This window comes from Perca fluviatilis, chromosome 12 (assembly GCF_010015445.1).
Source record: "Perca fluviatilis chromosome 12, GENO_Pfluv_1.0, whole genome shotgun sequence".
NCBI classification, from domain to species: Eukaryota; Metazoa; Chordata; class Actinopteri; order Perciformes; family Percidae; genus Perca; species Perca fluviatilis.
Genome location: NC_053123.1, coordinates 33,942,909 through 33,966,101, shown reverse-complemented (window position 1 = coordinate 33,966,101; position 23,193 = coordinate 33,942,909). Strand labels below are relative to the sequence as shown.

General features: G+C 40.4%; 1 protein-coding gene across 1 annotated transcript; it reads left to right on the top strand.

Annotated features, from left to right (window-relative positions):
* The first annotated feature begins 8,583 nt into the window (after positions 1-8,583).
* LOC120569443 (olfactory receptor 6N2-like) lies at positions 8,584-9,495 on the top strand. The gene has a single exon (XM_039817311.1). It carries the CDS (start codon positions 8,584-8,586, stop codon positions 9,493-9,495), a length of 912 nt encoding a protein of 303 aa, XP_039673245.1.
* Positions 9,496-23,193: the final 13,698 nt, after the last annotated feature.

The window sequence follows — 23,193 nt, the reverse complement described above, 5'->3', positions numbered from 1 at the left end:
AAGCTCTGGATTGCAGCTGTCATGTAGATATGGTCTCCAAAGTTTAGCCACTCTAAGCACTGTCAAATATGGTAATAAGCTATTTTCACCTATTCAACGATTAGATTTTTAAAAACTTGATGACACCAGTGTGTTCCCCATCCCAAAAAACCTCAGGGTGTATCCAAAATTCTACACTGCCAACTTCTACTTATGAGAAATATACCAATATATTTAAAAACTACAACTCCCACTAGAGACGTGCCCCAGAACTTGTGACAAAGCTAGTGTACTAGTCATTCAGGTGGGTGGACTTGTTTGGGTCATGTGTTTCTGCTGTCTGCCGGGAATGGGCTTCATTCCATTTCTGTCAGGTCCATTAAGTCAAGAACACACATGACAATAAAATGATTTAGGAAAGTTTTATTGAATAAATTGCAATTCAAGTTGATACATTCCGAATAAAATTTTAGCGGTATGGCTCTGTTCAGGAAGTCCTCTGACCTTTCATGAGCACCATGAAATAGCGAGAGAGGACAGCAGCAGCATTAGGGAACGCTCACACAGTTTAGGTCTGTGAGAGCTGAGGCATTCCCCCATATGAACAGGGCAGCAACGATGACATAAAAGCAAATGCCACGTTATACACGACAAGGAGGAGCTGGGGAGGTGGCGGGCAGCAGAGAAGCGAGCAGCAAGCAGTTAGGAGCAAGCTGAATCCACTTTAAATAGGGCGCCCTGTTTTGAGTGTAGCCATTAAGCAGCGAGGGGAGTTGACCAGCTAATGCGCTGATGCAGATCAGCTGATGAGACTGTGTTGTTAGCAGCGTCTTGACTACCTGGCCTGCCAGAACTGATGCTGACGCTCAATTTGAGATTGCCGCTGCCTGCCATCCGACCGAGCAAATAGAACATGAGACAATTACATGAAAATGTATTTTATTATTAGTTATCTTTGTTTAAATTTTCAAATATGTTAGACAAAAACATTAATTTTACAAATATTATGTATTTGCATCTTTCCTATCCGCCGAGCGGTAATAACTACGTCACTTCCATTACCGTTCAGAACTTACTGGAACAAAGTTGAGCAACATGTAGTTCCACTGATTAAGTATGTACATTGAAGCGATACTGGTGTTAAAGTCTCGCGGCGGATCGCTGTCCGATTCTCTGATATGAATGCCTGCATTGCATTGTGGGATATTGGCTTCGAATGCGTCCAGCTCGGCTCATATCGTAGTCTACTGTACAGCATACTGTAATATTTCACCGGTTATAAGACCAAAATAATATTATTACAATAAAGAAATTAATTCCATGATAACATCTAAATAAATCTTGATAGATGTAGCGTTATCGTTTTAAAAATATCAATAAACAACAAAGCAATCCAGCTTCCCTGGAAAAAAGACCGACATAATAACATTAAAAGAAATACATATAAACCATGATAAGATCTCGTGAATAAATTATGATTAAAACAGCGGTTATTGGGCTGTAAATACCAATAATAGCAAAGCTGTATCCAGCTTCTCTGCTGCAGCCTGACTGGCAGAAAGAATCGTGCTGTGATCACGAAAGATGCTTCCCATTGAAATACATTAGTTTAAAAAACGTGCTGATCATCACGAAAAAACGCCCACTCTTCCCAGTAAGCGCCCTACTTAAAGGAGCCACAGTTTCCAGTGAATGTCTCTATATTGTGGGTCACAACAGTCCCTTACTTTCTAAAACCAGCTTCTGGAGACTTGACCAGCTGAGTTGCAGCAACACCATCAGCTGGCTTGAGTTGAGCTGAGAAGGGCCGGTTCAGACCACTGCAACATTCTGATATGGTTTTGTTTTGTCACGAATCTTTGGTCTGAACTGGGCTTTAGAGCAAAGACCTCTGGCAAGGCCAATGGTGCATTCACATGCTCCTCTGATGGTACCCTTTCCTGAGTTGGGAAGTCGTTTTTCTGACTTTGGTGTGTTCATGAACAGTGTATTCTTGTTAACAAGGAATCCCCCATGCATGTTAAAGTTAGTCATGGTGTGTACTATGGTGTGTACAATTTACTGATGTTAAACTCAGACAAAACTAAAGTTACTTTACTTGGCCCTAATCACCTCCATCCTGTTATGTAATGTTATAGCTACTCTGGAAAGACCTTGATTGAAGAATGAATTTACCTCAGTGTCTAATCTAATGAGATTTGGTATTTGGCCACCAGTCCCCCTGGTGTCCAAAAAATGGTTATTTCTATTTATTTAGTTTTAAAGGATTAGAATGTATGTAAATCAGTGGTTTTCATTCTTTAGAATTTCAGTGGTCCTAGTAGATCCCTTTGGTAGACCAATGTTAATTTAACTTTGGGTCCCTGGTCTCTACACTGAGAACCACTAGTGTGTGTGTGTGTGTGTGTGTGTGTTGTAGTAGTAGTAGTAAAGAGAGCAAATGGGAGAAGGAAGTTTGTGTGAGATGGACCTGGTCACCACAGACCCAACATTATGTTTGGCACATTGTATGGGGTAAATGCCCTAATACTGTTAATACTACAATAATGCAAAGTTTGCAGTTGTGCAAATATCATGTAATCAATTTCTCCATTTCTTTGCACAAAACTCAAAGAAATTTGCTTTGTACGCAGCAAAATTTGGGTTCGCCCCACCAAATCTAACTCCAAGGTTTTGGGAAACAGTGGTTGATCAGGATATATCCTTTAACATCCACATAATATTAATTTCAAGGACTGCTACATCCTGTCCAGAAAAAAAGATGCAGAAAAACTAGTCCATGCATTTGTTAATTCAAGCTTTGACTGGTTAAACAAAATCCCTTAAAACTCTCCAGTTGGCTAGCTCTCTGTTGAATCCAAAATTGAATTTAAAATCCTTCTCACCGACAAGGCTCTAAATGGTCAGTCACCATCATGTCTTTAAATCCCAGTTCAGACCAAAGATTTGAGACAAGACGAAATCGTTTTAGAGAAAAGTTGCAGCGGTCTGAACCGGCCCGTCTCAGCTCGATTCAAACCAGCTGATGGTGGCGCCTGCGACTCAGCTGTTCAAGTCGCAGAGACTGCTTTTAGAATGTAAGCGACAGCTCCTGTTTTAATAGCCAATACAGAAGTCAGCTGGTACATTCAGCTATTAACTATAGAAATAAAATGAGCCTTTATCCATTTTATTTCTACGTTACAAACAGCTAGGCGAAATGGCAGTTTTAGATGGAGCCTCAATGACCGCCAAAAGCACAGTTATGTTTTATGGTCAAGCGAGAGTGATTAAAGAGAGGGAGTGCCCAGTGGCATTAGAACAAAGCAGTGAATCGAAGAAATAAAACGTTTTTGCGATTCATCTCTAGAAATGCAACTGTAGCAAGCATCTCAATGTCACTAATGTTATCCACATTCATATTTAGACGAAACAAATGTTATATCCAGGTACAAAAAAGCCTAAAAGTCAGAAGTTAGAACAGAACTGTCTGTAATCGAATCAAATTCAACCTCAGTAATTTTAGATACATTCGCCATCAAATGTCTACACAGGCAGCAAAAATGTACATGCACTCGATGATCTTCTCACATATCACTTACTGTTTACCCATTTGGTCACAAGCTAGTGTAATATCTCTGAAACCTCTGCAATCACTTTACAAACAAACTGTTAAAATCCTGGACAAAAAAACAAACATTTCTCACCATGGCGTTACAGCTCACAGCAAGAAGTTTTCCCCCGGTTGGTATTTCGTTCAAAACATTACTAACTCTTGTCCAATATTACAAAAATACAGATTTCTTAACTGGGAAAATATGGTTAAATATTCAAATCTATGTCTTGTCTATAAAATTATTAACGGTTTATCATCCCCTCCTTTACACCAGTTTGTCAACATCAGAACAGCCGATCACAGTAGAACTAGAGGTGCAGCGAGGGGAGACTGTATCATCCCATTCAGGAAAAGTGTATTTGGCCATACTTCCTTCTCTGTTCGAGCTGCTACAGAGTGGAACCTCACCCCCATAACCATCAGAAATCTAAACACTTACAGTACATTCAAGATCCAGCTAAAGAAATGGCTCATTGATAATCAGAACTGTCAACATTACCATTAACTCCTTGACCTACTCACGCTGCCCCCTGTTGGCTTTTTGACCCTGTGTATGTATATGTGTTTGTGTCTTTGTCTAATGTTTGTCTGATTGTGGTCTGTTGTGCTCCTATTGTACATTTTTGCCTTAATAGTACCTTTTATCAAATGTCTTAAATGTTATACTGTTATGTAAATGCGTAATTTTATATTCTTTTAGGGTGACTTTTTTACCATCTGTCTAGAGACTGCAGATGAAAAATAGCCTTCTGGCTAACTCTGGCATATTGACAGAAATGTTTATTAATATGCACTGTCTCTGTAATAAACTAAATAAAAAATTAAAAAAAATAAAAACTATAAAGAGTCAATGCTATGGAGATGATACACCGTCTTGTCTTGTTGCATTGGTGTAAACTGGCAGGTTTTAAAACGCTGCAGACCGGCTTGTTGCAAGTTTCAACTCGTCTCATCGCGAATCTTTGGTCTGAACTGGTCTTGAGAGTTCATAACACTCTACTGACCCAGTGCAGGGTTGCAGTTGCAGAGTTACTTTTGTTTCCTAGAGTCTCCAAAAGTAGAACTGGAGCCAGAGTCTTCAGCTACCAAGCTCCTTTCCGGTGGAACCAGCTCCCAGTTTTGGTTCGGGAGGCAGACATTTTCTCCACATTTAAGAGTAAGCTTAAAACTTTTCCTCCCTTGTGCTTGTCCTTGTGCTTTCTTGACTCACAGATTTCCTTGAATTGTGGTAGCACCTAGATAGTGGTTATAGCTGCTGCTGTGGTCCTGCTTGATGCACACTGCTTCTACTATTAATATTATTAGTCTCATTCAATTCAATTCAATTCAATTTTATTTATATATCAAATCATAACATAAGTTATCTGAGACACTTTACAGATAGAGTAGGTCTAGACCACACTCTATAATTTACAAAGCCCCAACAATTCCAACAATTCCAGTAATTCCCTCAAGAGCAAGCAGTGCGACAGTGGCTGAGGAAAAACTCCTCTAATAATAATTCCATTATCTTTACAGTTACTTTAATTGCCAATGTTCATGCCATTCCATTATACCCACTGCTATATTTCTGAGTCATATTTCTGTATTTATTGTAGTTAGGTAATATTATCTCCCTTTCTCTGTCTGTCTGTTTCCCTCCCAACCTGTCGAGACAGATGGCCACCCACGTAGAGCCAGGTTCTGATCAAGGTTTCTGCCTGTTAAAATCAAAATGTATTCTTCACTGCCGCACCAAATGCATCCTCCTGCTAAAATTGAATTCAATTGAAACTTAGAAGGATTTAGCATGGACCAAGGAAAAACCCTTTACATTTTGGAATTGATATCAATTACAGGGCATATACACAAATTATTTTTCACCTTCGCCAATATTGTGAGTATAATTGGATGTTGGATCACAACATCCTATGCTCTTCGTTGTCACCAAGGTTATTATAGTTTAGCATTTTTCATTAGTTTTTATTTTTATTTCGTTTTGACATTTTGTTTTCAAATTCAGTTTAGTTTTAAAGCGGGTTTGTTAATTTAGTTTAGTTTTTAGTTTTTTGTAATATGGGTTATTTGTCGGGTGCAAGATTCAAAAAGGTCAGAAAAAAAGTAATAATAACTCAACAAAAACATCATACCATTTTAGAAATATGTATTCACAATGTATTCAACAATAACACCAGTACATAAAATGTACATATGATGATGAGCACAAATATGTAAACAGTCTACACAAGCTACCACAGTAAGTACAAAATGTGTAAGTGATGTGCCAGGAAAAAACCTAGCCAACAGACTATACATCAACAGGTGTTTTGAACTTTGGTTCGAGTAAAGTGGCGACCTTTTTGAAGTCAATCGACTCACACAGTTGTGTAGACATCCCAGTATTAATACACATATTAACCCACGCTTCCTCACGCTTTTAGTGTTAATGCGTATTTACTAACCAGCAGCATCGGGTCTCCGGTGAAAGCCCTCCTGTAGTGTTCTCTGTCCTGCTGTTGTCTCCATCATGCTGCCTGGCCCTGGCCCCATACATCCATGCCCTGTACCGGCCCAGGGTTAGCTTCTGTTTTGGGGGAAGGGGGCTTTGTGTCCCCCTTTCCCTGTCACTGCTTGTTAAGGTAAGCTAGGTTAGCCTCCTTGTGTGCGCTTCTCAAATGTACTTTCAAATTCGTGGGATTTTTCCCTTTAATAAATTGTCCACTTATTTTACCACCTTCGACTGAGAGGTACTTGCTTTTATCTGACACAGTCATAATCATATAGGACTCTGCTGCTTTCTTCCGGCTTTCGGTACTGCTATGATGCCAGGCAAGGGGCATGGACATGTTGTGTTCAATTTGACATGGAATGTCGGAATTTCTGGGTTCCCAGTCGGATACTATGTCTACAGCATAGACTGAATAAAACAGGTCTGTGGTCGGAAATGTCAACTCTGAAAGATATAACGTTATTTGCTCTGTAAAAGACATTGACAAAGACATTTACTCGATAATTTTATTTTATTTTAATTAGTTTTGCAAACAGAAATTACAGTTTTATTTTAGTTATCGTTTTTTGTAATGCCTAGATTTTATTTTTATTTCAATTAACGACAATGTTTTTTCCCACCTAGTTTTCGTTATTTCATTCGTTTTCGTTAACGATTATAACCTAGGTTGTCACACTGGGAAAATCACCTGTTTATAAGTTTTGAGCAATAGAATACAACACATCTTCTTTGTAGTGCCCATTTTGTTTCCACATTACAACCTAAAGCTCATGAACAAACAAATGTAAGAAGAACGACTTCCCAACTTGGGACCATTGGCCTTGGCGAAGATCTCACACACACCCACCGATAGGGGGGGACAAACGGGTCTGTTGTTCCAGGGTAGGGGGGGGGCTAAACATTTTTTTAAATAGGCCTATTTGTGGAAAAACTAGCCTATGTAATATGAGTTACATAAAAGCTTTTTATTTGTTTTCTTCCTAATTGTCCTTAAAATAGTGGTCCAGAACCCCCCACCCCTAACACAAAAATGGTTTGGCCACTGATCAAAATTTGATGTTATCATTTGATCTGAAGTTCAGTATGCTCAAAATGTACGGTCAGCGCAAGTCCGGTGCTCAGAAAAGTAAAGAAAAGAGAAGAGAAGAAGAAAATAGAGGCCTTAACAAATCTTTTAAAAATAGGTGGTGACGTTGAAGCTGGAACTAGTAAAGTCAACGTAGAGCAAGGTAAGAAACAGCGCAGCCAACGTTTACGAGCCTTGTAACGTAAGCTAACAGGCCAGCTCTAATGTTAAATGTCAGTTGAGTTTGGTAGCTCCATCAGCGAGGATGAGACAGAGGAGAGAGATCCAGCTGCGGTCAGGTGACAGAGAGAGGGATGAGGTAGGGACAGAGTCAGGCTACCGGTGTGAGAGAGAGAGAGAGAAGGAGAGGGAGAGAGAGAGTCACAGTGATGCAGGAGAGAGTCTAAGCAGGATGGATCAGAGATTGATCACACACTTAATTTCAGCGATCCTGCATTATGGCCAACTAGACTGACCGACTCTGATAGAGTGAACCTCATACGTGTGATGGCAAAACAAACGCCTTACTCAGAGAGGGCAAAGGAATTGCCAGCAGATGCAGAGGTCAGGGAATTCCCAAACTATTTGACATATTCCACATCCCACAATGGAAGGGAAAAAAAATCGATAGGGACTGGATAATATATAGCAGCTCAAAAAAGGCATTATTTATAGGAGAGGAACAGGAGAGCAGAGGAGAGGAACAGGAGAGAGAGCAGAGGGGGAAAAGGAGAGATCTGGGCGCGGGGGGGACCTGATTATCTCGTCTCGGGCCCAGGCAAGACTGTCAGCTGGCCTGATCTCACATAACCTGAGCAAACTAAGTTTCAGATAAACTTCTTCCAAATTCAAAATAAGGGACAATTGGAGGACCATGTGAATGCACCTTTGCGAAGGTCTTTGCTCTCAGAGTGTCATTCTTGTTCTTTTTTTGTTAAGATAATTTTTTTGGGGCATTTAAGGCCTTTAGACTTAGACTTTATTTTTATAGGACAACTGAAGACATGAAAGAGAGAGACAGTGGGAATGACATGCAGCAAAGGGAGTCAAAATAAGGGCCACTGCATCGAGGAATGAACTTCTATACATGGGCGCATGCTCTACCAGGTGAGCTCCCCACGCTCCCCAGATTGTCTTTCTAAATATGACCTAATAACCTGAGCTAACAAAGTTTAACATCAACTATGAGTGCAGGCCTCAAGAGTTTGATCAAGTTGTTTACATGTTAGTAGCTTTTCCTTTGGAGAGGTTAATGAGGTCCATGGAGGTTGATGCAGTCTGATAAAAACTTCTCACGGACTGAAACAGATGACAGATCCAATATCTGTGTTTGCGGGGCTACACCAGTACGTATCAAGGTCAGGTACTGATCACTAAATAAGACAATCTCAGGTTATATGAGACTTCTAGTAATTTCTTTTTTTATTTATTAACATTTTGTTTTAGAAAGTCTTAATGGATAATGAATTAAATGTAACATATATAACTTTTGATGGGCATGTGGAACTGCACACATACAGATATCTTTATTTTGTGATCATGTTTACAGCATATATTCTAATCATTTGCAGTAATTCCACTATTGTGGGCATCATAGTGATTAACAAATCCCTCCATGAGCCTATGTACATTTTCATTGCAGCTTTGTTAATCAACTCTGTTCTTTACAGCACTGCTATCTATCCAAAGCTTTTGATTGACTTTTTATCTGAAAAACAGATCATATCTTATTCAGGCTGTCTCTTTCAGTGGTTTATATATTACACTCTAGCCTCTTCAGAATTCTTCCTGTTGTCAGCCATGGCCTATGACAGATATGTGTCTATATGTAAACCTCTGCAATATCCAAATATCATGAGAAAAAAAACTGTTTGTATTTTTCTGATTTTAGCTTGGGCTCTACCTGCTTGTCAGGTTTCAGGGGTACCACTAATGAGTGTTAATAAAAAGCTCTGTTACTCTGTTTTGAAAGGAATAATTTGCAACAGCACAGTTCAAAAACTTCACTGTGTGAGTTCAATAATGCAGAATATATATGGCTTGATTGTTTTTGCAATTGTTGTACCTCTCCCTGTACTCTTCATACTTTCTACATACACCAGCATACTTATAATAACCTATCGAAGTAGTAGAGAAGTCAGGAGAAAAGCTGCACAGACCTGTTTACCCCACCTGTTGGTCCTGATTAACTTTTCCTGTTTGAGTGCATATGATGTACTTCTAGCTCGACTGGAAACAAATTTTCCCAAAACTGTTTATTTAATAATGTCTTTACAAATGATTTTGTATCATCCTCTTTTTAACCCGATCATATATGGACTGAAAATGAAAGAAATTTACAAACATCTAAAGAGATTGTTCAGTTAAGACAAATAAAACTAATCACTTTTTTTAATTAGGTAAAAATAGTGCAAGATGTGATTTATATCATACTTTGAAGGTATTTAATTTAAGGATTTGTTTCGGACGTACAGATAGTAAAAATCATTGTTTGCTTCAATTTCAAGTCAAATAATTTGATTGACTTGATTTACTCATCACATAGTCACTAAATCCATACTGAAGTTTACATTTGTTTGTGTAGCAAAGAAACTAATTTGTATATAGTACAAGTATAGTATTGAAATTTATATCAGTAAAAAATGTTTTCCGTCTGATGAATTCAAAGACATTTAAATCAACAGCCTTGAGCACAAGATGTGTGCAGTGTCATTCAATGTTTAAATTGTGTTTTTTTTGTTTCTGATTTGTGTATATATATGTTGTATGTAAAGTAGTGTTAGCAGTGTAAAGTATTTTCTTAATATTGTGGAAAAAGAAAAAAAGAAACCATAATATTGTTGCTGTTATGTTTTTTTATATTAGCAAAGAGAAGACAATTAAACTCACATGTTGTCCAAATAGAACAATACATGTGTGTGTCCAGGTTCTGTTAGCCTTTGCAACTCATTTATAAATGCTTTGTAAAGCATAAAAAAGTACTCACTTTAGATGGGCTCACACAATATACTCAACTAACCAGCAGTAACTCCTGAATTAGTCATGGATTACATTATTAGTAAGTGTTTGTAACAGCTGTATTAACACCAACCAGGTATTAGTTTAGGCCTTTTTCTAAATCATAACATTTTATTTAAGGCATGAACAAATGTAGTTCTAGATAGTCTGTTAATCATTAACTTCCTAGTTTTAACCGACCTTATACATTCCTGAGTACCTAGTTAATAATGGTAAAATTACTTCATTTACAAATGGTTAATGCATCATTTGCGAATTATTAAAAAATAAATAAATTAAATAAATAAATTAAATAAATAAACATTTTACATGGGCTTACTTACTATGAACCAACCATTTACTAACTGCATTTACAAATGCTGTACTAATTAGAATGAATGTAGGAACAATGATTTACAAATGATTAACAAAGAAATTACTACTAGTTTGTAGATTGTTTGTAAAAATGGGACATTTTTTAATTTACCAATGTTTTTTGGAATACTTAGAAAGTGTCAAACTTCTATTTATGAACATCATTTTCGAGAGTCTTATTTACTATGAACAAACCACTTATGAGTGTGTATACAAATGCTTTATTTATGAGAATTAACATAGGAGCAATGCTTTAGAAATGATGAACAAAGCATTTAGCAATAGTTAGTAACTGGTTTATAATGGGAAAATTATTTCATTTACAAATGGTTGTTTCATTATTTATTAAGTATAAATCATGTACTTACAAACATATTTTTCAAGATAGGCTTATTTACTATGAACAAACCATTTATAACTATGTGAACAAATGCTTTACTGATGATGAATTATGTAAGAACAATGAATTCATTATGATGAACAAACCATTAACTAATAGGCTTGTTTACTATGAACAAACCATTTATAACTGTGTGAACAAATACTTTACTCATGATGAATTATGTATGAACAATTAATAAGTACTAATGAACAAACATTAACTAATAGTTAACTAATGCTTAATAAATGATGAATTATGGATAGTTATTATGAAGTGCTACCAATTCAGCTTCTGTGATTTAATTTGCACCGTTCTGTTTGTCTTCTCTGTTTCAGCGTAGCTCGTAATCGATACCACGCGTTAGGCACTCATAGCCAACGGTTGTATGACACTTCACAACATGGTGTTCATGGGAAATGTAGGCTTAGTTCTACAAGCAGTGTTGGCTTGAGAAAGATGATGTTTCCAAGCCAAACACACAACACTACCCAACGTTCTTGGCGGAAAATAGACCAATTCGGCAACATTTCTGTATTCACGATTCAAACAGACGCAGAATTATTTGCTTTATTCATCGCCGGCCAAATTGGCTAGTAACTTTAAAATGTTACCCGCCAGAGTTACTTTTTATCTGCTTTTGGTCGGGTTGGTGGGTGTTATTTTAAAACCCTGACTGTAGCTTATAGTCATTAGAAACAAGAAAACCAGTATGGTGAAGAAACAGTTTCTAGGAGACTTGGCTGGGTGAATTATGAATTGGAGACGTATTGAAGCAAACCTGATAATAAGGAATTACAACAGTCCAGCTTTAAAGTTAGACATGCATTTTTCTTTTGCAACTTTTTTTGTGGATGGGTTGTGAATAGGAGGTAGAATGGTTGCCCCATAACCACTAGGTTGGCGGATCAATCCCAGGTTCCTCCAGCAACATGTCAAAGTGTCCCTCAGCAAGAGATTGTACCCCAAGTTGCTCCCTAGATGCTGCATGTATAGCTCTTCACTGCTCCTAATACTATGGGTTAAATACAGTGATATAATATGTGTATTTGACAATTAAGGAATAAAGTTTGTTTTGATTTGTTTGGGACAGGATGTGCCTAATTTTTGCAAAATTACGCATGTAAAGGTAGTTCTTGTTTTATGTGGGCATTAAAGAATACATCCTGATCAAAGATAACTCCAAGATTTCTTATGATGGAGCTGGAGGCCAGGGCATCCAGTGTAGCTGTACCTTGGAACAGTGAAACAGCTGCAGCCAGGATCCTGGTGCGAGTACAGTCCAAAGAAATCTTTGAGGTGAGAAAGCATGCATCCTTCTGATTCCTCCCCACCTTCCTCGCCTTCCACGGCCGACAACAATCCAATGATTGCCCGCTGCCCGCTGGTCTGGTGGATGTCCTCCAGAGGACGACATCTACCGAAGTCATGCCTTCGCGACAGGATGCTGGCCGGGCTAAGGAAACTACCATACGCATCGCCACTGCCATGACTCCTACTCACCAACTCCAGATCGATGTCACACACAATAGATGATATGAATATGAGGTACAAATACATGGAACTGCTGTGTGATAGTTACACAGAAGCCTGGCTGAATACACTCCCAGACGGCAGCTAGTAGCTAGAGCTAGCGGCAGGATGTCTGAGTTGAAAACACATCTTGTTGCCAGGTAAGAGCCCCATTCATGTTGCACAAACATTTTAATGTATGCATTTTGTGTCTGAGGCACCAAGGCATTCTGTAGGAGCTCTGGGCACAGCTGCAGCAGCTCTGTGTTGGTAGCACCGATTTGGCTCATCTTTTTTGCTATCGACAGTACTCACATACATATAGCGATCAAGATTAATGTAAAAATTGCCCGGAGTTCTCCTTTAACTGCTTTATGTAGTTCTACTGGAACATAGGGCCAGTTTAGTTTAGTTTTATAAGTCTTACCTACTGCATCTTTAAGTTGTTATAGTTCCATGAATATCGGGCCAGTAGTTTTATAAGTAATTTTGCTGACAAACAAACCAACAAACAGAGAAACCAAGCAGTAAACATGACCTCCTTGGCAGAGGTAATAAAATAATAATAGAATGTATTTGTGTGCACAATTATAGTTTGGGTTTTGTGGTATTTGTGGTGTATTTCCCATTTCCTAATGTGTTTTTCTGTGTTACATAAACCCTGACCTTTTGAGATAATTACCAGATTAGTGCAATCTCAAACTGTGGCTTCCCGCGGTTCCGATTTGGGCATACAGAAGTCAGCCAGGACTTCTTAAGAAGACTCAGATATGCTCAGACTAAAATATCCCAGAAAGGAACTGGCATGTGGCCAAGTTGTCACCCATATCTCCCAGTTCTTTGACCCACATAAAGCATGTAATGACAGTGAGGATTCCCCTAACTCAACAAACTGGCAATCAGAACTTGATCCAAAACCAATTGAGGCCACATCTTAGGAATGGCATGGGCTCTATCTGGGTCAGTTAGTCTAACAGCATTCTGGGCACAGCTCACTCTGTCGTACGCTACAGTACATAGTTACGTTGAGTGAACGCTGGCACAACTTGCTGCCGCTGCTCGCCGGTAACCTTTTATCTTTTAAACTTTTCCAGACTCATGTAGCTCAGTGTAAATTCAGTCGGGTAGACTTCTATTACATTGTCTCTCTTCTCTTTAACTGATCAGCTGGGCAGTGGGTGTTTCGTTTCTCTATACCAATTAGAATCGGGCACTTATGTTCTAACCAATCACAGCAGTCTACCTTGTTTTAAATCGGTTCTCTCTCCTGCTTCTGTCAGTTGTATTTTCAGACGAGTGCGACCCGCCTCCTCCCCTTTCACCTCCGGGCCTTTTCGACGGTGTTCTCGGTCTTCTCCTGGATGGCGGCTCGTGTTCCGTCTTCGGATTCTTCTCACCACCACCAGTGTCTAGTTTCCATTGGGGGATGTGTTTGATTTTCCTACACATGAGATTAGCGAGTGGTACCCCTTTACAACCCCTTTATCACTCAACTTTGCTCTGCTCAACATCCGCTCACTTACAGGCAAGGGACATCTCATCCAGGACTTCATCTCCGATCTTAAGCTAGACTTTCTTTGTTTGAGACATGGCAACAGCCCAACAATTTTTCCTAGCTGAATGAATCCACTCCTAGTGGGTTTGTTAACATCTGTCAAACCCATCCCAGGTAACAATTTTTGGTTCCCAGAACGTTCTGCGAAGATTTGTTTTTGGTTGCGGGAACGTTCCCTGAAGGTTAGTTTTTGGTTCCCATGGAAAGTTTTCCTGGCGTTTAGGGAACGTTAGTTTTTGGTTACATCGAACGTTCGTAGAGAACGTTCCCCTAACATTCCCCTACCATTGCAACCTTTAGAGAACGTTCCCCTAACATTATTTTTTACATTCCCCTAACCTTTAAAAACTTTTAACAACCATGGTACCAACAAATAAATATATATTTATATAAGAATCAGAATCAGTGTTATTGGCCATATAGACACATACTGTACAATAGAGGCAACATACATATAGGCACATTAACACAATATATATACAGTACAGGCCAAAAGTTTGGACACACCTTCTCATTCAATGTGGTTCTTTATTTTCATGACTATTTACATTGTAGATTCTCACTGAAGGCATCAAAACTATGAATGAACACATATGGAATTATGTACTTAACAAAAAAGTGTGAAATAACTGAAAACATGTCTTATATTTTAGATTCTTCAAAGTAGCCAGTGGCTAACAGCTGATTTCCGCGATGATCTCGTAGACAGTAACTAAACTCCGTGAAAGGAGTGATTTAGCAGGGAGCGCTTACGGTTTTAACCAGCTACTTAACACAACATAACCAACGGTATCGTGATCAATTATACATTCACAGAAACAGATTAATAACCAGATATGGGCCAATACATGATTACAATCACAGATCACATTAATGGCAACAAGCGGGAGCAAACCCTTTGCTCATTAATAAACAAACCAAACACACTAGTTCTGTCTGCCCAGAACTGTGTAAGCCTCCTTACTGTACATGTGTTGTTTGTAGTTAATCTCTCGTCAGAGTTTAACGATCCATTTTGTCCAGAGCAGTGAACGAACATGCGATCCAGGTCGACGACACAAGAAGAACGGACGTAGACCCTTTCTTGAATCTGGGGTGATTAAACCCGCTGCGGATGTGAGGAGATACTGGGTCAGTATCCCCTCAGATCCCCTTTGTATATCAGAAAGATATACAAATGTCCCAGCTCAATCTCGACCAGCGAGGTGATGCTGGCTAGCTATTCCAGACTAGTGCACCTCCTGTCAGTAACTGGGTTACTGTCAAGTGTTTTGTAGCTGTGAGGTGCCCACACTTGAAAAGGACCAGACTTGGGATTTCACTCAGAAGAATGTTTATTCTTTTCCTTTTATCAGTTGATACAATGATGCAATAGGTTCAGGAAACAGGTGAAAACCTTTAAATAAATAAAGAAAAAGAAACAGCAGCATTAGACAAACCGGTATTTTATCACATAAAAGATCAAATGCACTCTACAGGCAACACAGCTTGGTTTTACCCTAGAAACTATTAATCTAAGCATTTAGTGTTTTAACATTCCCTTTAAACCATGCAGTCATCAATTACTCTCAACTTTATCTCCAACATTAACACATTTTCCTCATTTAACACCAAACAGACAACCAAACAAGTAAATAAACAAACGGACCAATCAGACAAAATGATCCAAAAATGAGAGTCTGTGAAACAAGATTCCAAATGAGCTTACCGCTAGCCCGTCACGATCAAAAGTCCCAGTTCCTCACAGTAAAAGAGTTTATACCTCTGCCGCCCCCTTTGTCCGGCTTCCTCTCCCCTCACAGTGAACTAATGCCTATTTGAGCCACTGACTAAGCAAGAGCTCCTAATTACCTTAATTCAGTTCACCTGGTTGAGCCTGCACCAGAGTGCGCGCACAGCCACTAGAGGGCTGTTATGCAGAGCACGCTCAGGGGAGGCGGCATGCAGCAGACAGAAATGACAGGTACACAGAAGACAGCCACACCTCCGCCAGATTAGCGCGACAGTTACCGTGGAAAGCCAAGAGACACCAACGCCGACAGCTTTTATCCTTCCTCCACCTCCTAGTGGCGGGGTGGTGCATTCAAAGGCCCGACAGCCAATGGGAAAAATTTAACCTTGTCACAGGTGTGAAGCAGTTCTTTGTCTCACCACCAGTCTGCCTTGCCCTCCAAGTGTGGGAGGTAGTATCTCCATTTTGGTGACTCTGCTTCCAAGTGGCAGCCTGTACGAGTTTGGTGAAACTGGCTTTGGGATTCACATGTAGGCCAAGATCCTTTGTCTTGCCTTACCTGTGTCCTTTGTCTCTGCAGTCAGCTCAATCTGAGCCATTTTTGGTTAAAATCAATGTTTAACCCCCTGCTTGGTCTCAACAGTGACATCTGCTGACCTGAAAAAGGGCAGGAGGAGACAAACTCATCAGAACAGTCACGTGATATGCACCAGGTTGAATTTCAGTAGTTCCATGGTAGGAAATATGACTCTGATTTCTTAAATGCATGCATAAATGTTAACTTACGGACAGGGCTTCCAGACATACGCTCCGTCCTGGAAGGCTTTTTTTCTTGTGGAACGGATTCATCTGAAATAAAAGACCATACAATTTGTACTGATTGCAAAAAGAATATTTGAATTGTGTAAATAATGTAGCTAGGCTTCTGTTAACACATCCATGGCTTTATCTCTCATCCACGTTACAGGCTTTACAGCATACAGCCCTCGGATGTATCGTAAGATAAGTGTTAAACCCTAAACCCACATCGGCTCTTAGGGACATATAACATATTACGTTAACGTTAGCTAGCTAGCTAGCTACCTACTCTTCCCCCTACTGGCGTGGGGGTGTAATGGTTGGATTTGTTCACCCCCCCCAACCACACCTAAAAAAAAAAAAAAAAAAAAAAAAAAAAAAAAAAATTTTTTTAAAAAAAAAAAAAAAAAAAAAAAAAAAATCTTAAAAAAAAACCCCCACCAAAAAAAAAAAAAAAAAAACACAAAGTATTGTTTCACACAAAATTGTTATCAGCCTAAAAATAAATATATTCTAAAATATTCTAAATTTTAGAAATTAAATTTTATTCTAAATATATAAAATCCCTCACCTCAACATCTCAGCCGACTTTCACCCATCTACACACTCATTCTCCTCCTTCCAGCTCCCCCCTATTTCAGAAATCAGAGAACTCACCCGGAAATCCAAGCCATCGACCTGTCAACTTGACCCACTCCCCACACAACTTGTTAAAGCCTTCTCTCTCACCACTGGAACTGTCCCTACATCCTTTAAAACTGCTGCCATTACCCCAATCTTGAAAAAACCGACCCCACCAACTTCAACAACTTCCGTCCTATATCCAATCTACCATTCATCTCCAAAATCCTTGAAAAAACAGTTGCCTCTCAACTCCATTCTCACCTATCTCACAACAACCTGTACGAACAGTTCCAGTCCAGTTTCCGCCCACTCCATAGCACTGAAACAGCACTTATCAAAATCACCGACAACCTCCTTATGGCAGCTGACTCTGGACTCCTCACCATCCTCATCCTCCTCGACCTGAGTGCAGCCTTTGATACCATCTGTCACACCACCCTCCTCAACAGGCTATCTTCCATCGGCATCACCCACACTCCGTTAGACTGGTTCACATCTTACTCTCTGGACGCACTCAGTTCATTCAATTTTTTCTTTTTTTTTAAATCCATTCCCTCCTCCGTCACTTCAGGTGTGCCCCAGGTCTCTGTACTGGGGCCCCAACGCTTCATCATTTACCTGCTTCCCCTCGGCAATATCTTCTGCAAATTTAACATTCACTTCCACAGTTATGCTGATGACACCCACCTCTACCTCTCCACCAAACCCTCGTCCACTCTCCCGCCCACCTCCCTTACTGATTGCATCTCTGAAATAAAAACCTGGTTTACCCAAACCTTCTTGAAATTAAACAGTAATAAAACCGAGGTTCTCCTCATTGGCACCAAATCCACTCTATCCAAAACCAACAGTTTTTCTCTAACTATTGATAACCCCCCCGTTTCCACCCAACCCCCAGGTTAAGAGTCTGGGTGTTCAAATCCCCATCGGACTGGTAGCTGGAGAGATGCCAGTTCACCTCCTGGGCACTGCCAAGGTGCCCTTGAGCAAGGCACCGAACCCCCGCTTGCTCAGAGCGCCTTTCCATGGGCAGCTCCCTAACTCTGACATCTCTCCATTAGTGCATGTATAGGTTCTGAGCATTTGTGTGTAATTCAGACCTGTGTGTAATAACAACAGAGTGAAAACATTGGAATTTCCCCTTGCGGGATTAAGAAAGTATAAATTATTATTATTATACATTGACTTTAATGGCAACCTAATGAGTCCGCCGCCATTCCGCAACCGGTGGAAATTCCCAGTAACAGAGCAGTCAACAGGCCAAAGCTCATTTAATAGAACAAACTCATTTTCCCTTTGCCAGGTTTCCATAAGGAACATAAAATCTATATTCTCACTGGTAAAAAGCTAGTTAAGAATAAAAGTTTTGTTAGAAATGGAATGAGCTTTGAGCAGGGCATACTGCAATGATGATGGCAGACCGGCATCCTCAACAGTTGAGGCGGTCACGTGATCTCCAGCTGTGGCGAGCGTTCAGTAGCTGGTCAGACAGCACAGCAACCATCGGTAGCGGCAGGTCCACTGCCAACAGCACATCGCTGGGACAGAAGAGGCACTCAGGCCAAAACATCCACTGGCACTGCAGTTGGGGAGTAATTCCACCCGCATCCCGGAGGGAAACCGGCCGCAACCACCGGGACAGTTCTCCGCGATAAGGTCAGAGCACCCACATCCAGGAAAATCGCCTCATCTTGACCTGAGCGCCAGCTCTGCAGCCCCTTCTTCTCTGTCTCTTCTTGGGAATACCGGGGCCCCCTGGACGTAAACAGGAGCTATACTCAGATGAAGAGGGAGGACACACAAGGGGGAGTGGAAAAGTTTGTAGAAACTTTCCCATCTTTCAAAGAGTCCTTTCAAAGACACTCTGATGTCCAATAACAATCATAAGTCTGAGTAGCTGAGACACAATCTTGAGGCTGATATGACAACAAATGGGACGAGGACAAACATGGAAAGCTGACACAGATGCGATGCAGCAGCGGCCAAAGAAAACACAGGCACTATTTTGCTGTTCTCTCTCGCTCCTCTCTCTTGTGTCTATGGTCTTTGTCACAAATGCAGCTGGTGCAGAATATATACAATTCCATAAATCCCAAATCAGTTCTGCAGTTCATGATTTACCCAACTAAGGCTGTTAGAAACCTCACAGTGCTAGTTTTCTTGTTTGTCATGAGGCATAGTCTAGGGTACAATCGGCCGAAATGGTTTTCCTCAGGAGGGTGGCTGGCGTCTCTCTAGAGATAGGGTGAGAAGCTCAGTCATCCGTGAGGAGCTCGGAGTAGAGCTGCTGCTCCTTCGCGTCGAAAGGAGCCAGTTGAGGTGGTTCAGGCATCTGGTAAGGATGCCACCTGGGCGCCTCCGTAGGGAAGTGTTCCAGGCACGTCCAGCTGGGAGGAGGCCTCGGTGAAGACCCAGGACTAGGTGGAGGGATTATATCTCCAACCTGGCCTGGGAACGCCTCGGCATCCCCCAATCGGAGCTGGTTAATGTGGCTCAGGAAAGGGAAGTTTGGGGTCCCCTGCTGGAGCTGCTCCCCGCGACCCGTCACTGGATAAGCGGATGAAGGGAATTGAGGGAATTAATGTAATTGTTGGGGCTTTGTAATTTATAGAGTGTGGTCTAGACCCACTCTATCTGTAAAGTGTCTCGAGATAACTCTGTTATGATTTGATACTATAAATAAAATTGAATTGAATTGAATTGAATGAAGATGGATGGATGGACTCGTGAAATTGGCAAATGTCTCCAGCGATGAAAGACGCTGTTGGTGATCCAGTAGCGTAGTGTGGAATTTATCTACCCTCACCTCGAGTTTGGAGAATGCCATGTTGAATTCCGATTTGAACTCAGTCATAAGCGAAGCCTTGAACTCAGTCATAAGCGAAGCCTTGTGGTTAGCTAGCATAGCTGCTAGCGCGTATAGCACTTTGCTCGGTAGGGCGACTTCTCTTTTCTGGTCCACTCTTTTCAACTTGCTGGCCATCCTCTCTACATAGCGAGATGCTGCCAAATATAGTTAAGTATTGGTGGTCAGTTGTCGCTCTTTGGCTGCACTGTAAGAAGGTTGTAAACGGAGAAGTTGGGAGCGAGAAAGAGATGCTACTCACTCCGCCTTTTCCCACGCCGGAAGTTTCTAACTTCCAACTTTTAGGCTTTTATGTAGCTGGATATTATTTGTTGCATCTAAATATTAATGTGGATAAAGTTAGTAATAATGAGATGCTTACTACAGCTGCATTTCTAGTGATAAAAAAATGGAGAAAATGTTTAAATTTCTCTAACTCACTGCTGTGTTCCAACGCTGCTGGCTCTCTTATGTTCACTCTCTAGCTAGCATTACCACATACAGTCCCTCACTTTCTAAAACCAGCTTCTGGAGACTTGACCAGCTGAGTTGCAGCAACACCATCTGCTGGCTTGAGTTGAGCTGTGATGAGCAGGTTTAGACCACTGCAATGTTCTAATACAGTTTTGTCTTGTCATGAGTCTTTGGTCTGAACTGGGCTTTAGAGCAAAGACCTCTGGAAAGGCCAATAGTGCATTCACATGATCCTCTGATGTTACCCTTTCCTGAGTTGGGAAGTTGTTCCTCTGACTTTGGTGTGTTCATGATTTCAGTTTATTCTTGTTAACAAGGAATCCTCCTTGCATGTTAAAGTTAGTCATGGTGTGTACCATTTCCTGATGTTAAACTCAAATAACATGAAGTTATTGTACTTAGCCCCAATCACATCCATCCTGTTATCTTATTTTATAGCTACTCTGGATGGCGTTGCCCTGGCCCCCAACACCACCGTAAGAAATCTCAGTTATCTTTTATCAGGATATATACTTTAACTCCCATGTAAAACAAACTTCAAGCACTGCCTTTTTCACCTGCGTAACATTGCAAAAAGACACATCCTGTCTCAAAAAGATGCCGAAAACTAGTCCATGTATTTGTTAGTTCGAGGCTGGACTTTTCCTCACCAACAAAGCACTTAATGGTCAGTCACCATCATGACTTAAAGAGCTCATAGTACCCTATTGCCCTACTAGAAGACTTCACTTCCAGAATGCAGAGTTACTTTTGGTTCCAAAAGTCTCCAGAAGTATTCTGGGAGACACAGCCTTCCGCTACCAAGCTCCTCTTCAGTGGAACCTGATCTCAGTTTTGGTTCGGGAGGCAGACACTGTCTCCACATTTAAGAGTAACCTTAAAATTCTCTTCTCTGATAAAGCGTATCAGTAGTAAGGGCTGGCTCAGGTTTGCCTTGAAACAGCCCTTATTTATGCTGCTATAGGTTCAGACTGCAAGGATACTTCCTATGACACACTGTGCTCCTCTATTACACCATCTGTGTGCATTCATGTCCCATTAACACATGTTAATAACTTAGCTTCTTCCCCAAAGTCTTTGTGCTTTTTCACCTTGCAGATTTTCTTGGATTGTGGGCACACCTTGATCGTGGCTGCAGGTTTAAGATCTCTACTCTACTCTGCATCGCTAAACAACCTCAGAACATTCTTACCGACAGTTTCCACTGGTTGCGGAACGGATGTGGAACGGCTCCGGAACCAGCTACGGAGAATATACGCAGAGCTTCTATTTTTGCCGGACACCCGAGAGCGCCGCAGCAATTTAGCACAATTCAGATTCTGCGGGACAGGAAGTCAAGCACAGAGACAAAATAAAACATCTGGTTTATTTTCAAAATAAAATACACCGTGCTCACGGTGGATCATATTTCCCTGCACTACACCTTGAAAACACAGCACAGCATTGTTTCCCCTCTACTCCTCTGGATGGAAACTGTTGTTGGTTTTGTTGTTCTATTCTCGTGACTACAGCTGTCAGTCATGGCCGCAACCGTTCCTCAACAAATCCGGACCTGATGGGTATTGATGGACGGCAGGCCATGGAGCCATTCCACAGCCGTTCTGCAACCGGTGGAAATTAGGAGTTACAATCCAAATGCAAGGCCAAAATTTTCTAGCCTGGATGCCAGCCGAACTTAGCCAGTCCACAATATTTAAGTTTGGGAAGTTCAGTCTGGACTTGATCCATTGTGGAGCAACTATGCTCGAACAAGAGCTGTTCAGACCAATCAAATTGTCAGAACGGGCTTTATACAATAATGGACAGATGATCAACAGGCTTCTGAACAAGAAGTGGAGGGACATGCTAGGCTCAGATGTTTTTCAAACCAACGTAATGGGTATCGTCGTGGATGAAGTTCTTTTCACTTACAAATGGTAAGAGATAGTCTGACTGTCTGACTTAGTAAATAACTCACAATGTCGTAATATGAATCAAATGTTGTAAACATATCTTGTACCTAGGTGTCGATGTGCGTTTGCTAACTCAAACTTGGTACGATCATAACGTTAGTCTCATTGTAGCAACAACATACATCACATACTCCGTTGCTCTCATTTGTTGTAGATCTATCCAATTGAGTGCAGAGGCATTTTCTTCTCTGGTTTGGTTGAAACATGCCCCATAATCACAGCCCAATGGAGCAGTATCACTCATATTCTGTCTAGAATCTGAGTATGACGAAGTCAGGCTAAAAATTTGAAGCCAGAATGCTAACAAAGACATATATAAATATAGCATTTACATCCATTTTTGTTTTGGTCCACTGTTGTCAAATTAAGTTAATTTCTGTCTGACAAATGTGTGAGTCTTAATGCAGACTCTGGCCCAACAGTTAACCCATTTTGGCCTTCTTTAATCTTCGCTAAAGAGGCTTTTTACCTATAGTCTTCGTCACAAATGCAGCTCGTGCAGAATATATACAGTTCCATAAATCCAAAATCAGTTCTGCAGTTCATGATTTACCCAACTAAGGCTGTTAGAAAGCTTGCAGTGCTGGTTTTCTTGTTTGTCATGAGGCAAAGTCTACAAATAGTGCCAATAATAATGAAAAGAAAAATGTGATAGCAACAATAATATGGTTTCTTTTTTATTTGTTTATTTTTCCACAATGAAATAAAAAAAGCATTTCATACTACTAACCCTTTACATACAATATATTGCCAACCCTAAACAAAACAAAAGTAAAACTTAAAACTCACAAAAGGTATGCACTCTTGCATTCAAGGCTGTTG